This window comes from Chrysochloris asiatica, unplaced genomic scaffold (assembly GCF_000296735.1).
Source record: "Chrysochloris asiatica unplaced genomic scaffold, ChrAsi1.0 scaffold00328, whole genome shotgun sequence".
Lineage (NCBI taxonomy): Eukaryota > Metazoa > Chordata > Mammalia > Afrosoricida > Chrysochloridae > Chrysochloris > Chrysochloris asiatica.
In genome coordinates, this window is record NW_006408846.1 from 1,654,462 (window position 1) to 1,680,527 (window position 26,066).

The following is a 26,066-nucleotide window of genomic DNA, read 5'->3' on the forward strand; positions in this document are numbered from 1 at the left end:
AGGCATGGAGTTAAGATTGCGGAGCATTACTGGCTGGAAGGCATGCGGTAAAGAATGCAGGGCAGTGCATTACTGGTTGGAAGGCATGGAGTAACGATTGCAGAGCATTACTGGCTGGAAGGCATGCGGTAAAGATTGAAGGGCAGTGCGTTGCTGCCTGAAGAGGCCACGATGCCTGTACTCCCAGGCCTGCCCACCAGTGATGTATCCACCCTGGCTTTGGGGTGCCTCTTTGTCTCTCTCTTTGTCTCCTTTTGTGTATTCTTGATATATATGAATCGCCGTCAGGTATCCTCTCCTCATGAACTGAACCCCAATGTCGAGGCGGGTCCCCGACACTATTGCAATAACCTTGAAACTTCTCCCTACTTTAGCTTTCATTCTAAAGCCAAACACCTCATCCAACACACTAGCCACTTAACTATTAATAATTTTTTTTTTCCTTTGTGACACTTCACATCACCCAATATAAAGATACAGACATCCAAACTAGTAGCTGTGGAGTTTATTCCAGTTTATGATGACCCCCATGTATGTCAGAATCCAAGTGTGCTGCATAGGGTCTTCAGTTACTGAATTTTGAGAAGTAGATCCCCAGAATTTTTTTCTGAGGTGCCTCTGGATGACTCGAACTGACAACCTTTCCACTAGAAGCCAAAGGATTAACTATTTGCATCCCCCTCCAGGGACTCCAGATATAAAGACATAGACATATGTGTGAGTTTTTCTTTTCTGCCTATACCTATTAAAATATAAGCTCCATGAGAGCAAATATTTTGTTCCTTTGTGCACTATTATATTCCAAGTATATAGAACAATAATAGCCTATGATATACACTTAAATATTAGTTTTTAAGAGTGAGTAAACATTGATAGATATTGACGTCCCTCCTTATCCCTAGAACTACCTAAGAATTCTGTGGTCCATATTAATAATTTGATCTGATCATGGTTACTTCTAGTTCAATTAATCTTTTTCTCTCAGTCTGTAAAGTTGCATAGCAAGGAATGTTCACTAGGATGCTAAAAGCACTTACACAATTTTAGTAAACATTACCTAACATTATTCCATTCCTAATGAATCGTAGTGCAAATATCTATCTGTGGCTATTGACCTAGTAAATTCTTACCATTACTTATTAATTGCTCAATATGGATTAATTAAAAGTTCTGAGAACCTTAACCTGGAGTCTTTCCATATTTTACTAGATAAATTTATTTTACATTTAAAGCTATTTTGCTTACAAGTCATAGTTGGGAATGTTTGAGAACAATTCTAAATTCCTTTCTTTCTCTTTTGTCTTTCAGATTCCACTAGTCTATCTTCAGGTAAGAAGCATGAAACATCCCATAATTAAAAAGAAAACAATATAAGAAAATGTTCTGATTTGAGAGGTTCATCCAATATCCCAGAAACTTCACTGAGGGAGAATCCTTCAAACTCTCACATAGGACTGAATGATTATAACTCTTCTTCCCTCCCCAGCACCCACCACTACCCTATTTGTCCTCTTTGTAACTAACAAAAGTTTTTATAATTCATTTTATTGTCTCTAATGCTCATAGGTCATTTATAAATTGTAACTAATTTATCCATAGGACCCCAAAGACAATCGCATCACACAATGGCAGAATATCAAATTAGTTACTGGGCTCACGCAGTTGTCCTTCCCCCTCTCGTCAGAGCCCTTCCAGGGCTCCTACAAAGTGGTGGTACAGAAGGAATCAGGCAGCAGGATAGAGCATCCCTTCACTGTGGAGGAATTCGGTAGGAATTATGGGAAATCGGGCAACATGTTTCCTTTGCATTTAAACTTCTAGGACTCAGAATCTGAACTCATTCAGAGTCCTTACAAAATGGATTTTGGAGTAGAACCAATTATATCTAACTCCAACAAGAGTCATGAATATTTTGTGAAATATATAGCTCCATATACTTTGGTTAATTTTTCTAGCAATTTTTAATCTCCAAAAAATATAAACATCTTTGTTTAATGATGCCTTCTAGAACTTTTAATGTTACAGTGATCAGAAAATCCATTAGAGAATAAGATGGATACCTCAGAAAGTAGAGCTACCTTTTCACGGCCCTGAAATATTAGGGAATCATTACAGGGAAACTGAAAATATTAATGTCTCACAAGTTCAAAATCAATCACCAAAATTCTTTTATCTCCATCAACAGTGCTTCCCAAGTTTGAAGTACAAGTAACAATGCCAAAGATAATCACTATCTTGGAAAAAGAGATTAATGTGTCAGTGTGTGGCATGTAAGTTGATTAATTTTTGTTGTTGTTAAATCTTTTGGAGGAATTACTTTAAAAATTCACCATTTGGAATATTTTGGCTGGTTCCTTTTGGAGCAGTGATAGAACAATACTTTAAGCATTTGGGAGTGCCACCATCTCTAGAATTTCCTTCCTCTATTGCCTTTCTATTTTTCCTTCTTTTCTTTCATGTTCTTACTAGCATTGCTATCATGCTTGGGGAACTGTTGCTGGGAAGAATATGCTACTAGGATTAATTCAGAAAGTGACAAAGTTAGCTGCACCAAAAAAAAAATGGAACAGTATAGAGGGGTAGTGACTTTCTCTTCACCAGAAATAATCAACATATATGAGGGAATCCTGGTGTGGCACTGTGGGTTAGTGTGCTGGACTGCAAGGTCGGTTTGAACCACAAGGTTGGAAGTTCAAGTTTACCAGTCACTGCTCAGAAACCCTATACAGGGTCACTGTGGGTCAGAACTGATTCGATGGCACTTAACAACAACAACAAAATTAGGCAAAAAATTAACACATGGTTATAGAGGAAATGCAGTCATCAAACCAATAATCTACCTTACTAGCAAGTATAGCAACATAACTTAGATTCAGAATTTGAAGAGATAGACATAATCCAAATCTCAACTACTACAGTGTCTACCTAAGGCATGTCACATACTTCTCTGCACTGCCATTTTTGCTGTGGAGAGTGAATATTATCTCTTAATATGATCTCGTCCAGCCTTGAAAATCCATGCTCCCAAGTTCCCATGCTCTCATCCCCAACAGTCCAGCAGTATAGTAGAAAGACTAGGCAGGGTAAAGGTTCCAGTCCTACTTAAGGATCACATATGTAAGATATCTACCTATTTATTTGGACCCTTGCCCTAGTGCTGTCTCAGAGTAAAGAATGCCACCAAGTTTAGCAGCTCATGTAACTGATAAACCAATGCTTACATTTAAAAATCAAAACACTGTCTTGAGTCAGTTCCAATACATAGCATTCTTATAGGCCCGGATAGAATAAGACAGAATAGAACTGCTTCACAGAATTTCCAAGGTTTGAAATCTTTATGAAAGAAGGTTGCCACATTTTTGTCCCATAAAGCAGAAGACAGGTTCAAGCCACTGATCTGTGGTTAGCAACTGAATGCTTTAACCATAGTGCCACCAGGGATCCTAAATAGAGATATGTTGTTGTTAAGTGTTGTAAAGTCCATTCCAACTTATAGAAACCCTAGACAGGGTTTCAAAAGAGAAGCTGGTAAGTTTGTACCACTGACTTTTGATTAGCAGTCCAATGCTTATCCTACAGTGCCACACCAGGACTCCAAATAGAGATATTTATTATTGTGTTATGTGCCATCAAGTCAGTTCTGACTCATAGTGACCCGGCATAGGGTTTCTAAGGAGCAGCTGGTGAGTTTGAACTACCAACCTTGTGGTTCACAGTCTAATGCTGATCCTACAGTACCACACCAGGAGTCCTAAATAGAGATATGGTGGTAGTGATGTGCCGTGGACTCAGTTCTGACTCATAGTGACCCTGCACAGGGTTTCTGAGGTTGTAAATCTTTACGGGAGCAGAAAGCCTCATCTTTCTCCTGCAGAACAGCTGGTAGTTTTGAACTACTGACCATGAGGTTAGAGAACCTTGAAAATAAGAAGAAAACCAAAACTCTTGAGAACACAGCAATCATCATACCATATTTATGGCACAATCTCATTTTTGTAAGACGTCAGACCATCTAAGGATAGAGATGGCTACTCATAGGGAGAGGATGCTGGCAGAAGAATCACCATGCTATATAGTTTGTATTCTTAGGTAGAACTGAGAGTACTCATTTCTTCTCTTAATGGTTGTGATTTTTTTTTTCTTAAGAACATTTAGCTACTGTAGCAATAACAATGTTTTCAAAGATGAAATTGGAAAGAAAAAAATTTAGGTGAAAAAGCATGATAAAAGAAGAATACCGTAAATTTCAGCATGTTGCACTGGAGAGTTCTAAAAGAGAAGAGTGTTTATTCAGTTCATGGTATCCTCAACATTGTGTGAGCCCTCAACGTTGCAGAATAGAGGAAGAACAGAGCACAAATATGCTGTCCATAAAGAGGAAATATTAATAGGTAGAAAATGGCGAAGTTCAATGTCTACTTTGGTTCATTTGGCAATATTTTCATGACAGATATACCTATGGGAAACCTGTTCCAGGACATGTAACTCTGAAGGTATGCAGAAATTATGCTAGGCCTTCTGACTGCTATGGTGAGGAGTCGCAGGCACTGTGTGAGAAATTCAGTCAGCAGGTAAGAATTTAAAACTGTTCGTTCTACAGGCTAACAATAGAGGAATTGTTAACAAGCAGTGAGTTGCAACATGGAACTTGGGAAAAGAATAATGGAGAAGATAAGTCTGTGCTGGCTATTGTAATTTTTACTTTTTAATCAGTGACTTAGCACAATAGGAATTACTTATTTCTTTCATTGTCCAACATGGTTGTTCTTGGTCAGTCAAACACACAAAACGACAGAAATTCAGCCATCTCTAATACTTGGCACTTATGAAGGAAAAAGCATAAAACCCTAACCCACCTTAAATGGGAGGATGTTAATTCTGCTTTCTTTCTTTCTATATGCAAGAACATGTCACTTGAGCCCACCTAGATGCTAAAAGGCAAGAAAACAATCTTTGGATAGGCAGCCATTTCACAAGCACAGGCGTGTTCTGTGGGAAGGGGAGCCAGGCTTGGTGAAGCGTTCACTGTCAGTTACAATAAGCTTATCCAAATATGTTTATGGCATTTTTAAAAAATCTCTTTGACTCTATAGAACATCAAACATTGACAAATAAAATTATAAACCAGATACTTTTGTGAAATTAAATACTAATTAGTCCCTGTTGTTGTTGTGTGCCATCAAATTGGTTCTTATTCACAGCAACACTGTGTAGGGTTTCAGAGGAGCAGCTGGTGGGTTTGAACTGCCAGTCTTGCAGTTAGCTATTCAGTGCTTATCCTACAGCACCACACCAGGACTCCTAGACAACACTTATTGTGTCCTCATCATAGAAAATCCCTAGGTAATGTTGTCAAGAAGTTCTTGGGTGGCACAAATGGTTAAATACTAACCAAAGACTGGAGGTTTGGGTCCACCCAGAAGAGCCTTGAAAGAAACTTCTGGAGATTTACTTCCCAAAAACTAGCCATTGATTTTTGAAGTACAGTTCTACTCTGACATACATGTTGTAACCAGGAGTTGAAGTTGACTCAGTGGCAACTTTTTTGTCAATGTTGTCAAAAAAAATACACCACCATTACAATATATATCTATTGTAATACATACAATTTTTTTTTTGTATTTTACTTCTCAGCTAGACAGTCATGGCTGCTTCTCTCAGCAACTAAAGACCAAGATCTTTCAGCTGAAGAGGCAAGAGTATGAAATGACACTTAGAGGAGAGGCCAAAATCCAAGAAGAAGGAACAGGTTTGTGTGCCATATAGGTATGAGGGGAAAACTATGAACGCCGATTTATTTTCTTTGTCATATATGAATTCCAATAGAGAAATCATATAAGAGGTGCGAGGAGATCATCTTTTCCAAAAAAAACTAACTCTTTTTTTTTTTTAGAGCTGGAATTAACTGGAACTGGGTTCAGTGATATTACAAAAATCATAACCAAACTCTCATTTGTGAAAGTGGATTCAAATTTCAGACAAGGGATCCCCTTTTTTGGACAGGTAGAGTATTTTGTAGTTCAGATATCAAACCATGTACTATAACCTCATAAGCTCAACATATCCTACTAAAAACATACCTGGTTAATATTATCTGTTCAGTAAAATAACCAAAGGTATAAAAATATACAAAAATAGGTCCATTCCTCTGTACATTTTTTGTCTGAACAATATATCACACTTCTAAAGTACTTCCAAAATTAGGAGGCTTTTGTTTTGTTTTGTTTGATAGACAACATCGCTCATCCATCTCCTTCTCGTGGTTTATCAGGCAGTCTTCATTTTTATAAAATTTTCTTGTGAGAATAACAAAATCCATGGTTGTTACCTATATGATCTTTCTAACACTGTCTTGTTTATCTAGTGCTAACGTAACTGAAATCTCACAAGTGGGTAGCTTTGCAAACATAAATTTATTTTCTCAGTTTAAGAGACTAGAAGTCAGCTCTCCAGGAAGACTTTTTCTCACTGGTAAATAGTCCTGCTTTTATTGTTTGGTTCCTTGGCAATCTTCATGTGGTATGGCATCTCTCTTCCCCCATCTCTGTTTGATTCTTCTGTACCTGATCTGCTGTTTTTGTATCTCTGGACTCCTGGTGTGACACTATAGGATAGGTACTGGACTGCTAACCACAAGGTCAGTGGTTCAAGTCTACCTGCTGCTCCTCTGAAACCCTATACAGGGTCTCTATGAATCAGAACTGAATCAGGGCACTTAACAACAACAGCAAAAGCAACTGGCTTCAGACACACCCAGTCCTATTCTAATACTGTCTCATTAATGTACCAAAGAAAAACCCTTTCCCAAATGGTATTATGGAGAGCTCTGGTAGCGTAGCGGTTACGAATCGGGCTGCGAACCTTAAGGCCAGCAGTTCGAAACTACCAGCTGCTCCATGGGAGAAAGATGAGGCGTTCTGCTCCTGTAAAGATTTACAGCCTCGGAAACCCTGTACAGGGTCGCTATGTGTCGGAACCGACTCGACGGCACTTAACAACAACAACAACAACAAATGGTATTATAACCACAGGGCAATATAAGAAAAGCACTGGACTGCTAACCAAAAGGTCTGCAGTTCAAACTCATATATGGGGTTGCTAAGAGTCAGAACAAAAGATGTTCTGGTAGCATAGTGGTTACGATTCAGGCTGCTAATCTCATGGTCAGCAGTCCAAAATGACCAGCAGTTCCACAGGAGAAAGATGAGGCTTTCTGTTCGCATAAAGATTTATAGCCTCGGAAACCCTATACAAGGTCACTATGAGTTGGCTATAACAACCATCACCACCATGAATCAGAACAACAATAATACCAAAATAAACCCACTACCATCAACCACTGGTATTGTTGTTGTTAAGTGCCACCAAGTCAGTTACAACTCATAGCGACCCTGTATAAGGCTCCCGAGGAGTAGCTGGCTAATTTGAAGTGCTGACTTTGTGGTTAGCAGTCCAATGCTTCACCTACAACACCACACCAGAACTTTACCACAGGTATAATGGTAGGATTTACAACACATATTTTGGGATAACACAATTCACCCATAACATAACTATGTATGTAATTAAATGGATGGTGTTGTTGTTAAGTGCCAACAAGTCAGTTCCAATTCATAACAACCTTGTATAGGGTTTCCGAGAAGCAGCTGGTGGGTTTGAATGGCTGACTTTTTGGGTTGTTGACAGGAGAGTCCTGGTGTGGTGCTGTGGGCTAATGTGTCAGACCGCAAAGTCATTTGAACTGCAAGATCAGTGGTTCAAGCTCACCAGCTGCTCCTTGGAAACCCTATACAGGGTTGCTATGGGTCAAAATCAACTCAACGGCACTTAACAACAGTGCCACACCAGGAATTCAGTGGCCTTTTATTTTTAAGCATTAAAGACTGGATTGTACATAGTGTTTCATTCATGGATATAATATTTGCATTGTTCTCTTGATAATATTATGTATATATTAAAAAAAAAAAAAAAACAATAAACAAGGGGATAAAATTCTGCAGTTAAGGTGTCCAGATTTAGTTGTTGTTGTTGTTGTTAAGTGCCATCGAGTCGGGTCCGACCCATAGCGACCCTGTACAGGGTTTCCGAGGGTGTAAATCTTTACGGGAGTAGAAAGCCTCATCTTTCACCCGCGGAGCGGCTGGTAGTTTCGAACCGCTGACCTTAAGGTTTGCAGCCCGATTCATAACCACTACGCTACCAGATTTAGTAATCATAGATTTTTCCCATGGATCTATACATCTTCTATTGTTATTTGTTCCTACTGTAAGCAGATGTACAAATGGATCTGAGACCAAAATTCTGAAGTGGCAGTTAGGCCTACCATCACGTGTGATTGCTGTGGATCATGGTCTTCACGGAAATAGTACAGGAATTCAACAGTGGATGGTATAAAGGCCTAGATTCAACAAGGAAATAATAGAGCCAATTTTCAAGTGTTTTGATTATGTTATGACAGCAAAAGTACTCAGGTGCTTTGACCACTTGCTATAAAGGAAAAATGTAGGCATTTTTAATTTTTCAGAAGCATATTGTCCTTTTAACATATTTTATTACTATAACTATCCTATTAGTCATAGGAAGACCATTCACCTCAAGATAAAGAATCAGAACATTGTATGTCTACCCTTGTCTTTGTATGTGCAACCTATAGTTTGCTGGCAAACTTAGAGACTTTTTCAGCAATCATAAATACTAAGCCAAATCTATCTATTATACTTCCTTCTGCCAACAGTAGCTTATGCTGCATAAGGTTCACCATCTCTTACCATCTGAGCCAAACCACTCTTGTGCTGAGTTTAAAATTAGTAATTAGATGGGTTTAGGCCTTTATGTGATATTGATTGCCTCTTTCCATTTTACGTTTTTCATATGGGAAGTACCTCTTTAAATTTACTTGCTCTCCAAAAGATTGATAATCTGGGTTAAGAAGCACTTGTTGTTACTATTAGGTGCTATGGAGTTGGTTCTGACCCATAGAGACACTGTGCACAATAGAACGAAACACCACCCGGTCCTGCGCCCTCCTCACAATTGTTGTCATGTTGAGCTGCTGCTGGGTCAGTCCATCTCATTGGGGGTCTTCCTCTTTTTCACAGAAAAAAGCAAACCTAAAGAAGTTGTTTTACCATATATAAAACAACTAGAGAAGCCCACAGGATAATGTATTAGCTATTGCTTACTTGAGGACTCCTGGTGTGGCACTGTAGGATCATACTGGCCTGTGAACCAAAAAGTCAACAGTTCAAACCCACCAGCTGCTCCTTAGAAAGCCTATACAGGGTCGCTATGAGTCGGAACCGACTCAACGGCACTTAACAATAGCAGCTATTGTTTACTTGTCCATAAGTCTAGTGGTCTGTTACAAAATAAGTGTTTGGGGTTCAAATAAATCTGTCTAATGAGTTTTAAAAAATGTTTTCATTACTATATGATTTGTGTTCTGTGACTGTACAAAAGTTATATGAAACACACAGCATTCTAAAAATACTCACAGAATACTTTGTCAAGTCACCCCTATTACCATCCTCATCACTCTCTCTCAGTTTTCAGTGCTTTGATTTTTAGTATTGATTACTACTGACTACAGATAGCTAGAAGGAGCTCTGGTAGTGTAGTGGTTACGAATTGGGCTGCAAACCACAAGGACAGCAATTTGAAACTACCAGCTGTTCTGTGGGAGAAAGATGAGGCTTTCTGCTCCCATAAAGATTTACAGCCTCGGAAACTCTGTACAGGGTCGCTATGAGTTGGAACCGACTCCATGGCACACAACAACAACAACATAGATAGCTAGATCGACTCTGTGTGTGGGTGTGTGTACATGTGTGCATACATTATACATTACTTGACTGGCATCTGTCTCTCACTAGACTGCAAGCTGTATGCTGATGACAGGGATTTTGTGTTCTACCCTGCTATAGCCCTAGTGCCTGCAACTGTGCCTGGCCCATAGGAAGTACTCAATAAATATTTGTGGTAAGATGGGTGTGCTTGATTCCCTTTTAACTATGATTCATATAACTAATCCATAGTTTTTAATCTTCAGGTGCTCCTAATGGATGGCAAAGGTGTCCCCATGCCAAATAAACTAGTCTTCATCCAGTCAAATGAAGCTAACTATCACTCCAATGCCACTACCGATGAGCACGGCCTGGTGCAGTTCTCCATCAACACGACCAGCGTTACGGGTACCACTCTAACTGTCAGAGTAAGTTCAGTTAGAAGTTACCAATGGCAAGAAGTAACCTTGGAAACAAGGTTACAATTTTTAAAGTAATGAAAATTTCAAATTCTATTTAGTCCTAAGGAGAGGAAAAACTAGAAATTGAACACCAACTTAAGGTCAATTTGTAAAGAAATTAAAAGAAGGTAATGTAGGGTAATGGTTTAAAAGTACAGAGTCAAACAAACTTGATTTTTTTAAAAAACCTGGCTCAATCCTATGATAAAGGCAAATAACTAAATTCTATGTTTCATTTTCTTTTCTGTTAAACAGGTACCATATTAGTACCTGCCTCTTGGGGTTGTAATGAGGTTTAATGATGGAATGCAGATTAACGTACTTAATAAGCCTCTTTTAACTGTTAACTGTACTTCTGGTGTGGCGCTGCTGGTTAATGCAGTAAACTGCAAAGTCGGTTTGGGCCGTAAAGGCTGGCAGTTCAAACTCACTAGCTGCTCCTCAGAAACACTGTAAAGGGTCACTGTAAGTTGGAACCTGACTCAACAGCACTTAGTAACAAAGTAAAATAACTATTAACTCTTATTACAAAAGTTCATTTTCCGTCTTTAGCATCTAGTTTCCAAAATAATTCTCTCCATGAATTATTATTCTTACTTTATATTTCTCCTGATATTTAAATTATCCCTAGATAGCTACTTATGCCCATATTTGATTTGTATAACATAGAAGTCCTCTATACAGCAATATATTTGTAGGTACACAAAGATAGATATGTAGATAAGAACCAAAAATAAGGCATTATTCTTTAACACTTTTGACTGTGGAGCAAAAGATTTCTAGCTAGTCTTTTAGGTAAGACAGTAAATTTATGTAGTTTTCTGAAAGAGTTGATTGTTTATGACACATAATCTATAAAATAATATTGCTTTTCTAATGCATTAGGTCAAACACAAGGATCATAGCAGATCCTGTTATGGCTACCAATGGCTGTTTGAAGAAAACCTAGAAGCATACCACACCATTTATCGTGTATTCTCCCCAAGCAACAGCTATGTCCACCTTGAGCCCATAGTTCATTCACTGCCCTGTGGTCAAACTCAGATGTTCCAGACACATTATATTATGAATGGACAGATCCTGAAGGATTTCAAGGAACTCGTCTTCTATTACCTGGTAAGAAGGGAGATTCATCTTTAAACAGCTTTCTGTGAGGCAAGAAATTAAGAAACACTTAAGACATCATCACTTTGATTTCTTATCTATATCCCTCTTGAAAGTTTGACTTCTCTTGGGGCTAATTATTACCAGTAGCAGTTCATAATCAGCACACCACACAGAGGACAAGACTTGAGGTAAGGTTGCTGTCAAGCAAATTAAATGTCTTTTTATATCCTTTTATGCAGATTATGGCAAAGGGAGGCATTGTCCGAACTGGAACTCATGTACTGCCTATAGAGAATGGAGACAGTAAGTGTTCCCATAATTTTTGCATTTTTGTCCCACCCTGACACATTTAGCCCTAACACTGCAGAAATACCAGGGGTGCTTTCAAATAAAAAGAGAATTTCCACTTAACCTCAATAAAGAATAAGTTAATGGAGGTCTGGGGGAGGAATAATGTTTCTTCTTCTCGCCTGTTATCAATATTGTGGGGGTCTGAGACCGGCTCAGACCACTGCATGGGTTGCTCGAAGGAGAGGGCTAGGATTAAAATCAGGCAAGGACCACCGGCTGATGACCAGTGACATAGTTTATTGTAGCAACGTGGTTTATATAGGACTTTTAGCATTAGGTCATTGTTATTCTACCTAGTTACAATGTTTTCTATAGTACCAAGGATATGATTACCCACCAGGATACCAACCAGGATATGATCACATAAGTATAAGCATTGTTACAGCAACACTGAATCACTCGGTTTTGGTACAATTGAAGTTCCCTTTTCCCAGGATTGTCCTAGTTACAATTACCAATAAGTTTCGATCACTGACATCACCTTAACCAGGTGAAACTTGTCTTCAGGACAATCATAAGAGCATGAGGGCCATCTCAACCTTCACCATTAGATGGCACTAGTGCTGGCCTCCAACACAATATCTTTCTTTTCTCTTCAGGTTATTTGAAATGTTGATCTCCTTTTTTTGATCTATACTTCTTACAGATTTTTTAACCATAAACATTTCCTTCTTGAAATCTAAGAGATTTAAGAACTTTTAGAGAATAAAAAGAAAGAAAAAGTAAAATTTAGGGATACTTCTAGGTTCTAGGTATTGTGCTGGGTCATTTATGTCTTTATATCTCATCTCTCCTTTGAAGATATCTATGATTTATGAAAATTTCAACAGGGTGTTTCCATCATTTACCTGGCTGCTCTCTATGAATATGAAACAATACAAGTCTGTGGTAATTTCACCCGGCTAAATGTAGCCTAGAGGATAACTTTCTAGAAAACCATCAGTGAACAACTTGTATATAGCTCCTTCATAGCAACACAGAAGCACCATAGTAGTTATTTGAAAACTCAATGCAAGCTCTAAAAAATTTATATTGCTGTTGTTGTGTGCCGTGGAGTCAGTTCCAACTCATAGCGACCCTGTACGGGTTTTCCAAGGCTGTAAATCTTTACAGGAGCAGAAAGACTCATCTTTCTCCCGCAGAAGAGCTGGTAGTTTCAAACTGCTGACCTTAAAGTTCACAGCCTAAGTCATAACCACTATGCCATCTGATATAGGTGTCAAAAAATAACTTGAAAGTTTGGATAAGAAGTTCCGGGGTGGGAGGAAAACAGAGAGAACGAAGTGTAGGGAAAAGTGAGTCAAAGTCAATAGTGACGGGGCAGTTCAGAGAAGGATAGAGAGTGCAGTTTGTACACAATAAAAAGAATGTCATCATTTCACTAACTTGAACACAGAGAAGTAGTTGAAATGGTGTATGGCCGTGCATATTTTTGCCAACATATAAATAAATAAATAATAACTTCTGAAAGAGTATAATAATCCTCTTAGAAAAGAAGAGTAGAAAACTTGGTTAATGGAATGTTAGAAAGGAAGTAAATATAAATGTCAATGACATGTCACAACTTCAGATTCTGTTTTCCTTCTCAAGTGGGAAGCCCTGGGTAGTGCAAATGATTAACACTCCACCACTACCTGAAAGTTGGTGCTTTGAAACCACTCAGAGAACCTTCCGAAGACAGACCTGGTAATCTGCCTCTGAAATGTCACAGTGTTAAAATAAAAATTTAAAAAACCCTACGAAGCAGTTATACTCTGCACACCTGGGAATGCCATGGGTCAGAACCCACTCGACATCAACACACAAAAAAGTGTGGTCTAGACTGAACAGTAGCCAAGCAGATGTCTCTCCATACCCTTAGACAACAACAGCTAAAGCTTAAAGTTGGAGTCCTGCTGCAGTACTGCAGGTTAATGCACTGGACAGTAAAGTTGGTTTGAACTGCAAGGTAGGGGGTCAAGCTCACCAGTTGCTCCTCGGAAACCCTATTCAGGGTCGCTATGAGTTGGAAGTGACTCAACAGCACTTAACAACAAAAAACAACAAAGCTTAAAGTAGATGAGACATCAGTATACAATTAATGAGGTTGGAAAGTTTTTAGTAAAGTTTTTTCTAAATCTCGAGGCTTTAGCAATCATAGAGATCACTGTTGTTGTTCATTGCCATCGAGTTGGTGTTGACCCATAGCGACCCTGTATAGGGTTTCCAAGAAGCAGCTGGTGGGTTTGAACCACCGACTTTGCAGTTCAAATGGACCTTGCAATCCAGTGCATTATCCTGCAATGCCACACCAGGACTTCAATCTTATAACAGAAACAGTCATTATTCTGAGAGGGCTTCTAAAATGATTTTGTGCAATAGACTCACTTCATTTCAGCTCTGGAAAGAAGTCTTACCCATGACCGTGTCCTCTCATTGTCTCTGTTCTCCAGTGACAGGTCATTTTTCTGTGTCAATCCCTGTGGAGGCAGACATTGCTCCCACCGCTCGGTTCCTCATCTACACTGTTTTACCTGATGGAGAAGTGGTTGGGGATTCTGCAACATATGAGGTTGAAAACTGTCTAGCCAACAAGGTTGGTGTTTTACATCATAAACTTTCCAACATTTAAAACTAGAAATTACTGTCGGTATCCATTGTTTTATACATGAGGGCATTGAGACCAAAAGAGTTCAAAGAATTCCCTGGAGACACTCAGAAAGATAATGACCTAGTTACAATAAGATTCCATGTCGTCTGACTCCTAGTGTCAACTCTGCAATTATATGGCATTCTCTTTTACCATATTGATCCAATGCAGAGTAACTTGCTGCTTTCTTCTATGATGAAATGTCTAAGCAAGTTTTAAGACTTCTAAAGAGTCAAGAGAAAAATGCAACAGCTGCATTTATATTCTGCATTAATTGAACACCTCACCATGTATTAAAGTTTTTTTAAAAAATGACATATCAAATTAGTAATTTATAAGAATAACTATAATGGTTCAACTGATGGTTCAGAATCAGAGTAAAGTACTATATTTTGCTTGCCCTAGTCTAGATTTAGAGAAAGGAGCAAAACATTTTGCATATGATACCAATCAACACACACACACACAAAAGTCATTATGCATTGAACAAGAGGAACACTCAGAATATGAGAGTAAATATATCGTTAAATAAGGAAATGTGTTTTTCTGACCTTTCCCTGAAACTCTACAGGTGGATTTGAGTTTCAGCCCAGCACAAAGTCTTCCTGCCTCAAACACCCACCTGCGAGTCAAAGCTTCTCCTCAGTCCCTCTGTGCCCTCCGTGCAGTGGATCGAAGTGTGTTACTCCTGAAACCAGAGGCTGAACTCTCCCCATCCTCGGTGAGTTCTCAGCCACCTCAGGTGTCAGAAAGGACCACACAAGGGCTCAGAGCAAGGAGAAATTCCAATCACTGCATCAAAAACTCAAACCAGTTGCCACAGAGTCAATTACAACTCATGGTAACCCCACAGGCTTCAAAATAGAGCTGCAGTCCATAGGATTTTCAAGACTGTGACCTTTCCGTGCAGATCACCAGGTCTTCCTTGGAAGGTACCTGTGGATGGGTTCACACTGGTTAGTAGTTGAGCTCTTGCACCACCAGGGATTCACTTGAGTAGGACACAAAAATAAAATAAAAACAAACCTGTTGTCATCCAGTCTAGTCCAATTTATGGTACTTCCTTGGCTATATTGTTTATAGACAAAGTTTGCCAAGCCTTTCTTCCATGGTACTACTGGTTGGGTTCAAACCAACAAGTTGTAGATTAGCACACAGAATTTTGCACAACCTAGGCTCCTCCTGAGTAGGATGTTCTTGCTAAGTGCCATCTTACTAAAATTTACGCTTATCTAGAAGTCCTGGTGTGGTGATGCAGAATAATGCAGTGGATCACATTGTCGGTTTGAACTACAAGGTCGGCAGTTCAAATTCACTAGCCACTCCTGGGAAACCTTATATATGGCTTGCTAAGAGTCGTAACTGACTAGACAGTTCTTGACAACAACAAACATGTTAATAAGGAACCCCTGGTAGTGTCATGTGTTACACACTGGGCTGTTAACTGCAAACTCAGCAGTTCAAATCTCTCTGTGAGAGAAAGATGAGGTTTTCTGCCCCCTACAGAATCGGGCTGCGAACCGCAAGGTCAGCAGTTCGAAACTACCAGCTGTTCCGCGGGAGAAAGATGCGGCTTTCTGCTCCCGTAAAGATTTACAGCCTCGGAAACCCTGTACAGGGTCGCTATGGGTCGGAACCGACTCCACGGCACACAGCAGCAGCAGCAGCAGCACAGATTTATGTGGCGCTGTGGGTTAATGCACCAGACTACAAAGCCATTTGAACTGCAAAGTCTGCGGTTCAAGCTCATCAGCTGCTCCTCGGAAACCCTATACAGGGTCGCTATGGGTCGGAATCGACTTGATGGCAGTTAACAGCAACAACAAAAGATTTATGGCCTCAGAAACCCTATACAGGGAACCCTATATGGCATGCAGAAGCCACAGGAGTTCATTGTTTTTAGTTTTCTGTGAGGGATATATATATTATATATTATATATATAAATATAATATAATAGATATTATATAACAAGTGTAAGACAAAATGTGTTGCTATAAAATCATTTTTTCATTTCCGTTAAGTGTCGTTGAATCAGTTCCAACTCATGGCAACCCTATATAGGGTTTCCAAAGATGGCTGATAAATTCGAACTGCTGACCTTGCAGTTCATACTGACCTGGCAGTCCAGTGCTTCTCCTACAACACTATACCAGGACTCCTATAAAAGCATTGACACCTTTATTAAACAAAGATGTCAAAGTGTGAAGCTACTGCTTCTCTACTTATTCTCCATCTGGGTCTATAAACTTCTGAAGGTGGTATTTCTCCCAAAGAATTCTGTGCTCTTCCATTTACCATGTCAAAACAGCAATTTTGGCATCCTTGAGGGTATAATTGTGTTCTCCTTAAATGTTATTTAAGTTTGAGGAACTGAAAGAAGTCTGAATGGGGCAAGATCAGAATAGCTGGAGTAAGGTCTCCCAAAGAAATTCTAGTAGGACAGCCCTTACTACCCTTGAAGAAAGGTCAGGTCCTACTGTCATGATGGGAAAAAAATTCTCAGCACAACTTTCCTAACCTTTTTCTCACCAATTCAGTTTCCAGTTGTCTTATAATTGCTTCATAATAAGCCTCCATGATCATCCTGTATCCTTTGAGAAAATCTATCAAGATCACCTGTTTGAGGTCCTAAAAAAGAGTCACCATACCCTTGCATTTAACTGGCCCAGCAAATTCTCTAGGAAGTCACGGTTTTGGATGGACTTTTTTCTGAAAGCCCCTAACATGACTAAGATAATTGTATACCAGAGAACTTGTCTGCAGCTATCCACTGATTACACAGACATATTTAAACACTTTTTTTTTTTAAACTATACCTGTGACTGGATGAACTGGAACCTTAGTAGCAATATGTTTTTACTTATTCAGTGTTCCATGTTCCACAGCTATCCTTAAGACTTTCATTGGCCAGCTTTTTTCAGAAGTAGATTGCCAAGTCCTTATTCCTAGAGTGTCTTAGCCTAGAAGCCCCACTTAAACCTGTCCACCAGAGGTTACACAGCTGGTGTTTGAAACACCAGTAGCATAGCTTCCAGCATCACAGAAACATTCAAACCACTACAGTATGATAAACTGACAGACAAGTTGTGGTTCTCAAATCTGTTGTTGTTAGGTGCCATCGAGTTGGCTTCAACTCATAGCAACTCTATGTATGACAGAACAGAACACTGCCCAGCATTGTGTCATTCTCACAATTGGTGTGATGTTTGAGCCCATTGTTGCTGCCAGAGTGTCAGTTCATCTTATTGAGGTCTTCCTCTGATTCACTGACCCTCCACTTCACCAAACATGACGTCCTCCTCCAAGGACTAGTCCTTTCTGACAGCATGCCCAAAGTACAAGAGACCAAAGTCTCACCATCATCATTTCTAAGGAGCAATCCGGTCTCACTTCTTCCAAAACAAGTTTATTTGTTCTTCTAGCAGTCCATGGTACTTTTAATCTTCGTCAATACCATAATTCAAGTGCACTGGTTCTTCTACAGTCTTCCTTATCACTGTCCAGCTTTCACATGCATATGAGGCCATTGAAAATACCATGACTTGGGCCAGGCACACATATCTTAGTCCTCAAAGTGATATGTTTGCTCCTTAATACTTTAAAGAGATCTTTTGTAGCAGATTTACTTAATGCAATACATCATTTGATTTCTTGACTGCTGCTTCTATGATCATTGATTGTGGATTCAAGTAAAATTTCCTCCAATCCTGATGCCACATTCTTCTTCATATAATCCATCTTCTTAGATTATTTGCTCAGCATACAGACGGAATAAGTATAATGAAAGGGCACAACTCTGACTCACACCTTTCCTGATTTTAAGCCATTCAGTATTCCCTTGTCCTGTACAAATGACTGTCTCTTGGCTTATGCACAGGTTCCTCATGAACATAATTAAATGTTCTGGAATACCCATTCTCCACAATGTTCTCCACAGTTTGTTGTGAACCATATAATCAAATGCCATTGCATATTCAATAAAGCACAATTAAACATCTTTCTCTGCTTTCAGACAAGATCCATCTGACATCAATAATGATATCCCTAGTTCCATGTCCTCTTCTCAATCTGTTTTCCATCTCTGGCAGTTCCTAATGGGTGTACTACTGCAACCATTTTTGAATGATCTTCTGCAAAATTGTACTTGTATATGATATTACTGAAGTCCTGGTGTGGCACTGTGGGTTAATGTGTCAGACTGCAAAGCTGTTTGAACTGCAAGGTCGACAGTTCAAGCTCATCAGCTGCTCCTCGGAAACCCTATACAGGGCCGCTATGGGTCAGAACTGACTCTACGGTACTTCACAACAACAACAACGATGATATTATTGATATTGCTCAATGATTTCCATATTCTGTTGGGTCACTTTTCTTTGAATAAGGCACAAATATAGATCTCTTTCAATTGGTTGGCAAAGTAGCTGTCTTTCAAGTTTCTTGGCATACACAACTGAGCCCCTCCAGTGCTACAAAAGCTTGTAGAAACATTTCAATTTGTGTTCAGTAAATTTTGGGTTTCACCAATGTCTTCAGTACAACTTGGACTTCTCCCCTTTGGTTTTCTGACTCCAGGTCTTTGCACATTTCATTATAATATTTTACTTTATCTTCTCAAACTGCCCTTTGTTATTTTCTGTTCAGGTCTTTTACTTCATCACTTCTTCAAGTAGCTTTAGTTCCCTGCCATTTTAATGACCATTTGCTTTCTTCATGTATGCTGTTTTTTATGTCATCCCACAATACCTCTGGCCTTCAATTAATGTCTAATGCATTTAAATCTGTTCTTGAAATACTCTCTAAATCCAGGAGGAATATACTCGAGGCCACAATCCTGGTGTGGCACTGTAAGATAAGCAATGGACTGCAAGGTCAGTTTGAACCAAAAGGTTGGCCGTTCAAATTCACCATCCACTCCTCAGAAACCCTGTGTAGGGTTACTTTGAGTTGGAACTGACTCCACAGCACTTAACAACACAAAAATATACTCAAGGTCATATTTTGACTCTCCTGGATTTGCTTCAATTTTCTTCAACTTCAGTCTGAATTTGCATATGAGTAATTGATGGTCTCTCCTTGTCTTGTTTTGACTGATGATATTGAACTTCTCCGTCATCTCTTCCTATAGGTATTGTTTTTAAGAGTCATCAAGTCAGGTCCAACACTCATAGCAACATTTTATAGGGTTTCCAGGGCTTTAAATCTTTGCAGGAGCAGAAAACCTTATCTGTCTCCCAGGCAGCTGCTGGTGGACTCGAACTGCCAACCTTGTGTTCTCAGTCCAGTGTTTATCCTATAGAACACTCTCCCTACAGATGAAAGAGGCCTCAAATATAGCAGACCTCAATTTCCCAATTAATAAAGTTTTATTTCATTCTAGTATGAGGCTAGTGTTTGCCTCAGAACTGTGTAATAAAGTATTATGAACCTTGAGTACTTAGAATTTTTTTCCCAAGCGGTTACAAATCAGGCTGTGAACCTTAAGATCAGCAGTTCTAAACTACCAGATGTCCTGCAGAAGAAAGATGAGGCTTTCTGCTCCAGTAAAGATTTACAGCCTCGGAAACCTTGTACAGAGTTGCTAGGAGTTGGAACTGACTCAAAGGTACTTAACAACAACAAAACAGTTAAACATCTTCAAGTGAAAACAATATTTAGAAAAAATGATCCATGACTTCTCTATACATTATCAAAGTTATTGTTGTTGCTGTTGTTAAGTACCATTGACTTGGTTCGAACCCACAGCGACCCTAATAGGGTTTCCAAGGAGCAGTTGGTGAGCTTGAACTGCTGATCTTACAGTTCAAACTGACTTTGTAGTCCAGCGCATTAACCCACAGCACCACACCAGCAATACGAGTACTAAAAAAATGAGTAAAAAGATTGATTGTGATTATTCTTGTTCTTTTCTCTCTGCACTTAAAAGAATGAACTACAAATAAGTTTTCCCTTTGACCTTTGAATTTGTACAGGTTTATAACCTGCTCCCAGTAAAGGACCTCACTGGCTTCCCACAGAGTTTGAATCAGGAGGAAGATGATGGGGACTGTGTCAATCATCACGTCTTCCTTCATGGAATCATGTACAGCCCAGTACCAAACACAAATGAAAAAGATATGTATAGCTTCCTACAGGTAAATTCCAAAACTATAGGTGGTCAGTTCTTAATGCAGGTGAAATATTATTTATGGGAAACACTAGGTATTTTAATGCCTTCATAGCATAGTTGAGGGTAATGAAGCCATAAGAAGTAAAGTGGGTTACTAATTGAAGCAGATCTGCTAATAGTGGCGGGGTTAGGGCTGGAACCATTTTGACAACTAATTAAAATATTTTTTTATTCAAATTACTTTGAGATATCAAAACAATGTCTATGGAAAGAGTTTAAAGAACACAATTAAATTACCTTTATGATTATACTTACATCCCTTCTACAGATGAAAGTATTAAACTTTATCTTAAGACTAAGTGGACTCTGTTTGTTAAGCTCAATAAAGAGGTATGTGTCTTTAAATTTTTTATAATATTTATATACTGATTGGGTAATAATTTATTTTACAGGATATGGGTTTAAAGGCATTCACCAACACAAAGATTCGTAAACCCAGAATATGCCCACAGCCTGAACAGTATACAATGTTAGCTGCTCCAGGTAAAATGATAATAATAATAATTGAAATTAACTGTATACTATTAAACCAAGTAATTTTTTAAAAAAGAAATGAAATGTGATCAGATGAACAAAGATGAATCAGATATTAATCAGATATTTATTTGTATGATTTTGCCATATCATGGTTAAATTACAATAATCAGTTGGTTGCAGATAAGAGTTTACCAAAAATCAAGGAAAACATTCATTAAGAATCAACCAACTATGTTGAATTTACTGTGAAGATTATTCTGTACTTTGATTTTATTTCTAAATTATGTACTACAAATCCTCTATACCCTAAGATATATAGTGAACACATGTGTATAGATAGAGATAGAAAAAGATAGATAGATACATAAATTATTTTTCTAAAAAGTGGTTGGTAAGCAATTACTAGCACACCATTAACAGAAAGCAAATAGGGTTCTTCTGACATAATATGGAATATTGTTGTTGTTAGGTGCCATCGAGTTGGTAACAATCTCATGCACAACAGAAAGAAACACTGCCTGGTCCTGCACCAACCTCACAATTGTTGTTAAGCTTGAGTCCATTGCTGCTGCCACTGTGCCAATCCATCTCATTGGGAGTCTTCCTCTTTTTCTCCAGCCTTCCACTTTACCAAGCAAAATATAGAATAGTCTTTTTTAATCCTGAATTCTCTCACTACTGTCAACTATTTCCCAAAGTTCCTGTCTGACTCCCATGTCAGGGTTTTTATTTACTCCCTCAGAAGACTACACTAAATCAAAAGCTCACTCCTGCCTACCTTCCTAGCGCACGTCATAGCACTCTGGACTGAGCATAATATGTAGTAGTCATATGGGGCGACTTTCATTCTTTGCCTTTGCTCCACAGACAATCTAAAACCTTCCTCTCTATATGTTGTTGTTTTTCTGTCTCCTTCCTCACTTTTTCTAGGAGTTGCCTACGGACTGCGAAGAGCCCAAAACTTGATGGAGGTCGAATATGATACAGACGCTTCAGAGTCGTACACAGAGACAGTGCGAAAATATTTCCCTGAGACATGGATCTGGGACTTAGTTGTGTTAAGGTAAGTAATTTCCTTTATTCGAGGGGATGTCAAAAGACTCATGGAAAAATGGAATTAAAGGTAATGGGATGTTTCCACAAACTCATTCTAGCCCTCTTGTATAAGATGCAACAATATAAACCCCTCTCAATTTTCAACTCTTAGCTAATTTTTCAATATCCAAGTGCTTTTTTTTAAATACTTGCTGTTCTCAGAAAAGATTGACCTTAAATACTTCTGTTAACTAATCTAATTGTATCAGAGCTAAGACACTTTGCACAAATGTAATTATAAGACTTCTAGAAAATGAACATAAGGACTATATGTAACCAAGCACTGCACAGATAAATTCCTATATACAACTGTACATTGATGAACAATTTTGGGTTAAACACAGACTAGTGAGGTCAATTACATATAATAATAGTATAATTAAAAACCATAAATCTATACTCAGTGAAACAATATTTTAAAGAATTGAAGAACAATCTCAAATTACATATTTAGTTTGTAACTATATTGTCTATCATAAATTACAACTGCAACAGTGTATCTATAGGAGTTTCTGCTATAGACTAGAATTGAGAACAGAGTTGGAAGGGAAGGATTTACATTTTTCTATCTCAAGTCTGGATTATGCTCTCCATTATTGCTATCTCTACTAAGTGTCTACAAATCATGACATTAGAATCGTGTGGTTCTTTTCCTAGAACAGCTAGTTACCTACCACTTTCTGTTCTTCACATTGTCATCCTCCTCAGCTCATCGGGTGTGGCTGAAGTAGAAGTAACAGTTCCTGATACCATTACTGAGTGGAAGGCTGGAGCCCTCTGCTTGTCCAATGACACTGGACTTGGTCTCTCTCTTCCTGCTACTCTGCAAGCCTTCCAGCCGCTCTTTGTGGAGCTCACAATGCCCTACTCTGTGGTCCGTGGTGAGGCCTTCACACTCAAAGCCACTGTCTTAAACTACCTGCCCAACTGCATCCGGGTAAGGACCTCTTTCCTAATTGGAACACAAGGTAATGAGTACATTAAAAATTGCATTACTAAGAATACTGACAAACTCCTGTGTACAGACTTGTTTACCAGAGGAAGAGTACTACCAGGGAGTACACATGATTTATTAGTATGTACTCTGCTAGGAGAACTGAGGGAATGTTCAGGAACCCAAGCCAAGGAAATAGAGCTCCCACAGACAACATTTCAAGGTTACCTTCCTTTTCCTCTGGTCCTACCACATGAAAGAGCAGGTTACTACAAAATACTAAGATACTCAATCTTCGTTTATATCATCTTTAACATATTTGACAATCTAAAATCAATCTAATTTTTTATACAGCTTTATTTCAAACGTATTCTCCTTCTGACCGCCTTCTCCCCCTAATCTCATTTGTCTGTGTCTCTTGTGTATTTTCAGGTCCATGTGCAGTTGGAAGCCTCTCCTGAATTCCTAGCTATTCCCGTGAAGCAGGAACAAGCATCTCACTGCATCTGTGGAAATGAACGGCAAACTGTGTCTTGGGCAATAACCCCCAAGTCATTAGGTGATGGGCAGTCTCCTAGGCACAATTTTCTACTCTAGAAATTGCATAAATTAATGGTAGCCTTCTATCCAGTGCTACTCATCCCTTCCCTTAGTTAGAGACCCCACATGGTAGGATTTTCTCTTTGCCTTTCATTCTAGGGTGTCTTTAAAGACATCTCTGCCTCTTTCACCTTCACTTCCACATCAAAGACTCAGTATCATTATCCTCTAGTTTATGCTGCTTCCATCCCTGTGTTTTTATATGGGGGAAAATACGGTTTTTCAGAACATAAAATATTCATTAATCTTGGGGTTTGGAGGCATGCAGCAAAAAATATGGTACTCATCTCTATGGGCCCTTTTTACAGGAAATGTGAATTTCACTGTGAGTGCAGAGGCACTGGAGTCTCAAGAACTGTGTGGGACTGAGAAGACTGTGGTTCCTAAACAGGGAAAGAAAGACACAATCATCAAGCCTCTATTGGTTGAAGTAAGTAAGTCTGCCCATTGACAAGATCACACTGAGTAGAGAAAAACAATGTCGAACCCAGCTGGGGTTCCAAGTTTAGGTAAGAAGTCAATTTAAATAATATTTTATCATAGAATGGTTTACAATATTCTCTCTTACTGTCTCTTAATGTTCTACTACTTTTCTCCTCTATCAACCTGTCTCCTTCATATTTCTTATGCTTATATTGTTGTTGTTACATACCATCACATCAATTCCCATCCATAGTGACCTTGTACAGGGTTTCTGAGGAGTGGCTGGTGAGCCTGAACTGATGACCTTGCAGTTCAAACCAACTTTGCAGTCCAGCGCATTAACCAAGAGCACCACACCAGGTCTCCTCTTCTGCTTATAGAATTCATTTATATAATAGATTTGAAAATTAGTTCAACTTCTTATCTTCATGATCAAGAAATTTATGGAGCCCCTTTTATGGGGAAAATCAAATTCCACTTCCCACTTCTCTGACACCAAACTATAAGGACCAATGACAATCATCTCAGTTCTCTCCCTTCTGTTCCACTTCTGTTCTGATACCAGCGGCACATGCAGCACTTCTTTCTCTGATCCTAACCACCCAGAGGTAGGTCAGAGCTCTTCAGTTCAAGAGTACCGTCCTCCAGACTGCCACATCTGCCCAAGATCTCAGGTGCCATTCAAGCTTCAGAGTCCCCTCAACACCATCATTTCTGACCTGCTGACTACAAATTTGGAGTTTCTCACTACCCTTTCAGGAAGCCAGCCATAAACTTGGAGTCCTCAGGGCTGTCATTAAGTCTGATCTGCTGGCTCCCACTACTCCCTTTGTTGTTGTTGTTGCTGTTGTTGTTAAGTGCCTTGGAGTAGGTTCTGACTCATAGCGACTCTGTATAGGATGTCCAAGGAGCAGCTGATAGATTTGAGCCCCCGACCTTGCGATTAGCATTCCAGTGCTTACAGCACCACACCACTACTCCCTGTTGTTGTTGTTACGTGTCATTCAGTCGGTTCAGACTCATAATGACCCTGTATAGGGTTTCTGAGGAAGGGCTGGTGAGTTTGAACCACCAACCTTGAGGTTCAAACCAACATTGTGGTCGAGTGCTTATCCTCCAGTGCCACACCAGGACTCCAATGATCCCTAGGGTTCGATAATTCACTAGAATGACTCACAGAACTTGAGACAATGCTATATTTATAATTAGAATTTTATAATTACAAAAAGTATACCAATAAAGAGATGCAAGGGCTCTCAACACTTCCATGTTCCAAAAGGGGCGTGGCATGCTCCTCTCCAATGCACATTGTTATCTTTCACAGCCAAAAGTCTGTGGAGCTTCTCTATCCAGAGCTTCACTGGGGACCCTTCCTCCCTGGATCTGCTGACAGCACACAGTGGTTTTCCTGACCTGGCCAGCTCCCACCCAAATGTCATCTCATTAGCATTAACTCTCAGATGTGGTCTGGGGGGCCTATAGATAACAAAGGTACCTCAATTACTCAGGACAGTCATAAACTTTCAGATTTGACCTAGAGGCCTGTAGATAACAAAGACACCTACCTCAGTTATTGAGGAAATTCCAAGGTTTAGAGTTATCGCTCAGGAACCAAGGACAAAGGCCAAATTGCTACATACAAAGCAATTCTTTACCCTACACCTATCAGCACACTCTCCCTGAATGCTCAATCCAGTCTCACCTAGACTTTTTTCTTCTTCCACCCCAAGCCTGAAGGAATAGAGAAGGAAGCCACGTTCAACTCCCTGCTCTGTCCATCAGGTAAGAGTAACCATGATTAAAATAACAATGACTAAAATTTGTATATTTGAGTCTCGAAAAACTTTCATATGAGGGGATTGTGGAAAAACTCCTTTACCCTTTAATTCCATTTTTTCACAAACTTTTTGAAGCCCCTTCATATATTACTTCTAGTCTTTCCTTATAAGTAAGACTTGAAGCACCTGTGAATACATTTGGCAAGAGAAGTAAGTAATTTGATCAGAAGACTATCCCTAGCCTATGCATTCTGTCACCACC

At 39.1% G+C, this 26,066-nt stretch overlaps 1 protein-coding gene across 1 annotated transcript in view; it reads left to right on the forward strand.

Annotated features, from left to right (window-relative positions):
- Positions 1 to 26,066, forward strand: part of A2M (alpha-2-macroglobulin) — a 52,239-nt gene that overhangs the window by 7,803 nt on the left and 18,370 nt on the right. Inside the window, exons 5-22 of the mRNA XM_006875486.1 lie at positions 1,309 to 1,329; positions 1,600 to 1,768; positions 2,186 to 2,270; positions 4,451 to 4,571; positions 5,635 to 5,749; positions 5,894 to 6,003; positions 10,049 to 10,210; positions 11,129 to 11,359; positions 11,590 to 11,653; positions 14,134 to 14,276; positions 14,902 to 15,051; positions 20,301 to 20,462; positions 20,890 to 20,980; positions 21,905 to 22,037; positions 22,778 to 23,006; positions 23,436 to 23,562; positions 23,912 to 24,033; positions 25,757 to 25,808. Coding sequence (XP_006875548.1) covers positions 1,309 to 1,329; positions 1,600 to 1,768; positions 2,186 to 2,270; positions 4,451 to 4,571; positions 5,635 to 5,749; positions 5,894 to 6,003; positions 10,049 to 10,210; positions 11,129 to 11,359; positions 11,590 to 11,653; positions 14,134 to 14,276; positions 14,902 to 15,051; positions 20,301 to 20,462; positions 20,890 to 20,980; positions 21,905 to 22,037; positions 22,778 to 23,006; positions 23,436 to 23,562; positions 23,912 to 24,033; positions 25,757 to 25,808 — 2,287 coding nt within the window. The remainder of the gene's footprint in view (positions 1 to 1,308; positions 1,330 to 1,599; positions 1,769 to 2,185; positions 2,271 to 4,450; positions 4,572 to 5,634; positions 5,750 to 5,893; positions 6,004 to 10,048; positions 10,211 to 11,128; positions 11,360 to 11,589; positions 11,654 to 14,133; positions 14,277 to 14,901; positions 15,052 to 20,300; positions 20,463 to 20,889; positions 20,981 to 21,904; positions 22,038 to 22,777; positions 23,007 to 23,435; positions 23,563 to 23,911; positions 24,034 to 25,756; positions 25,809 to 26,066) is intronic.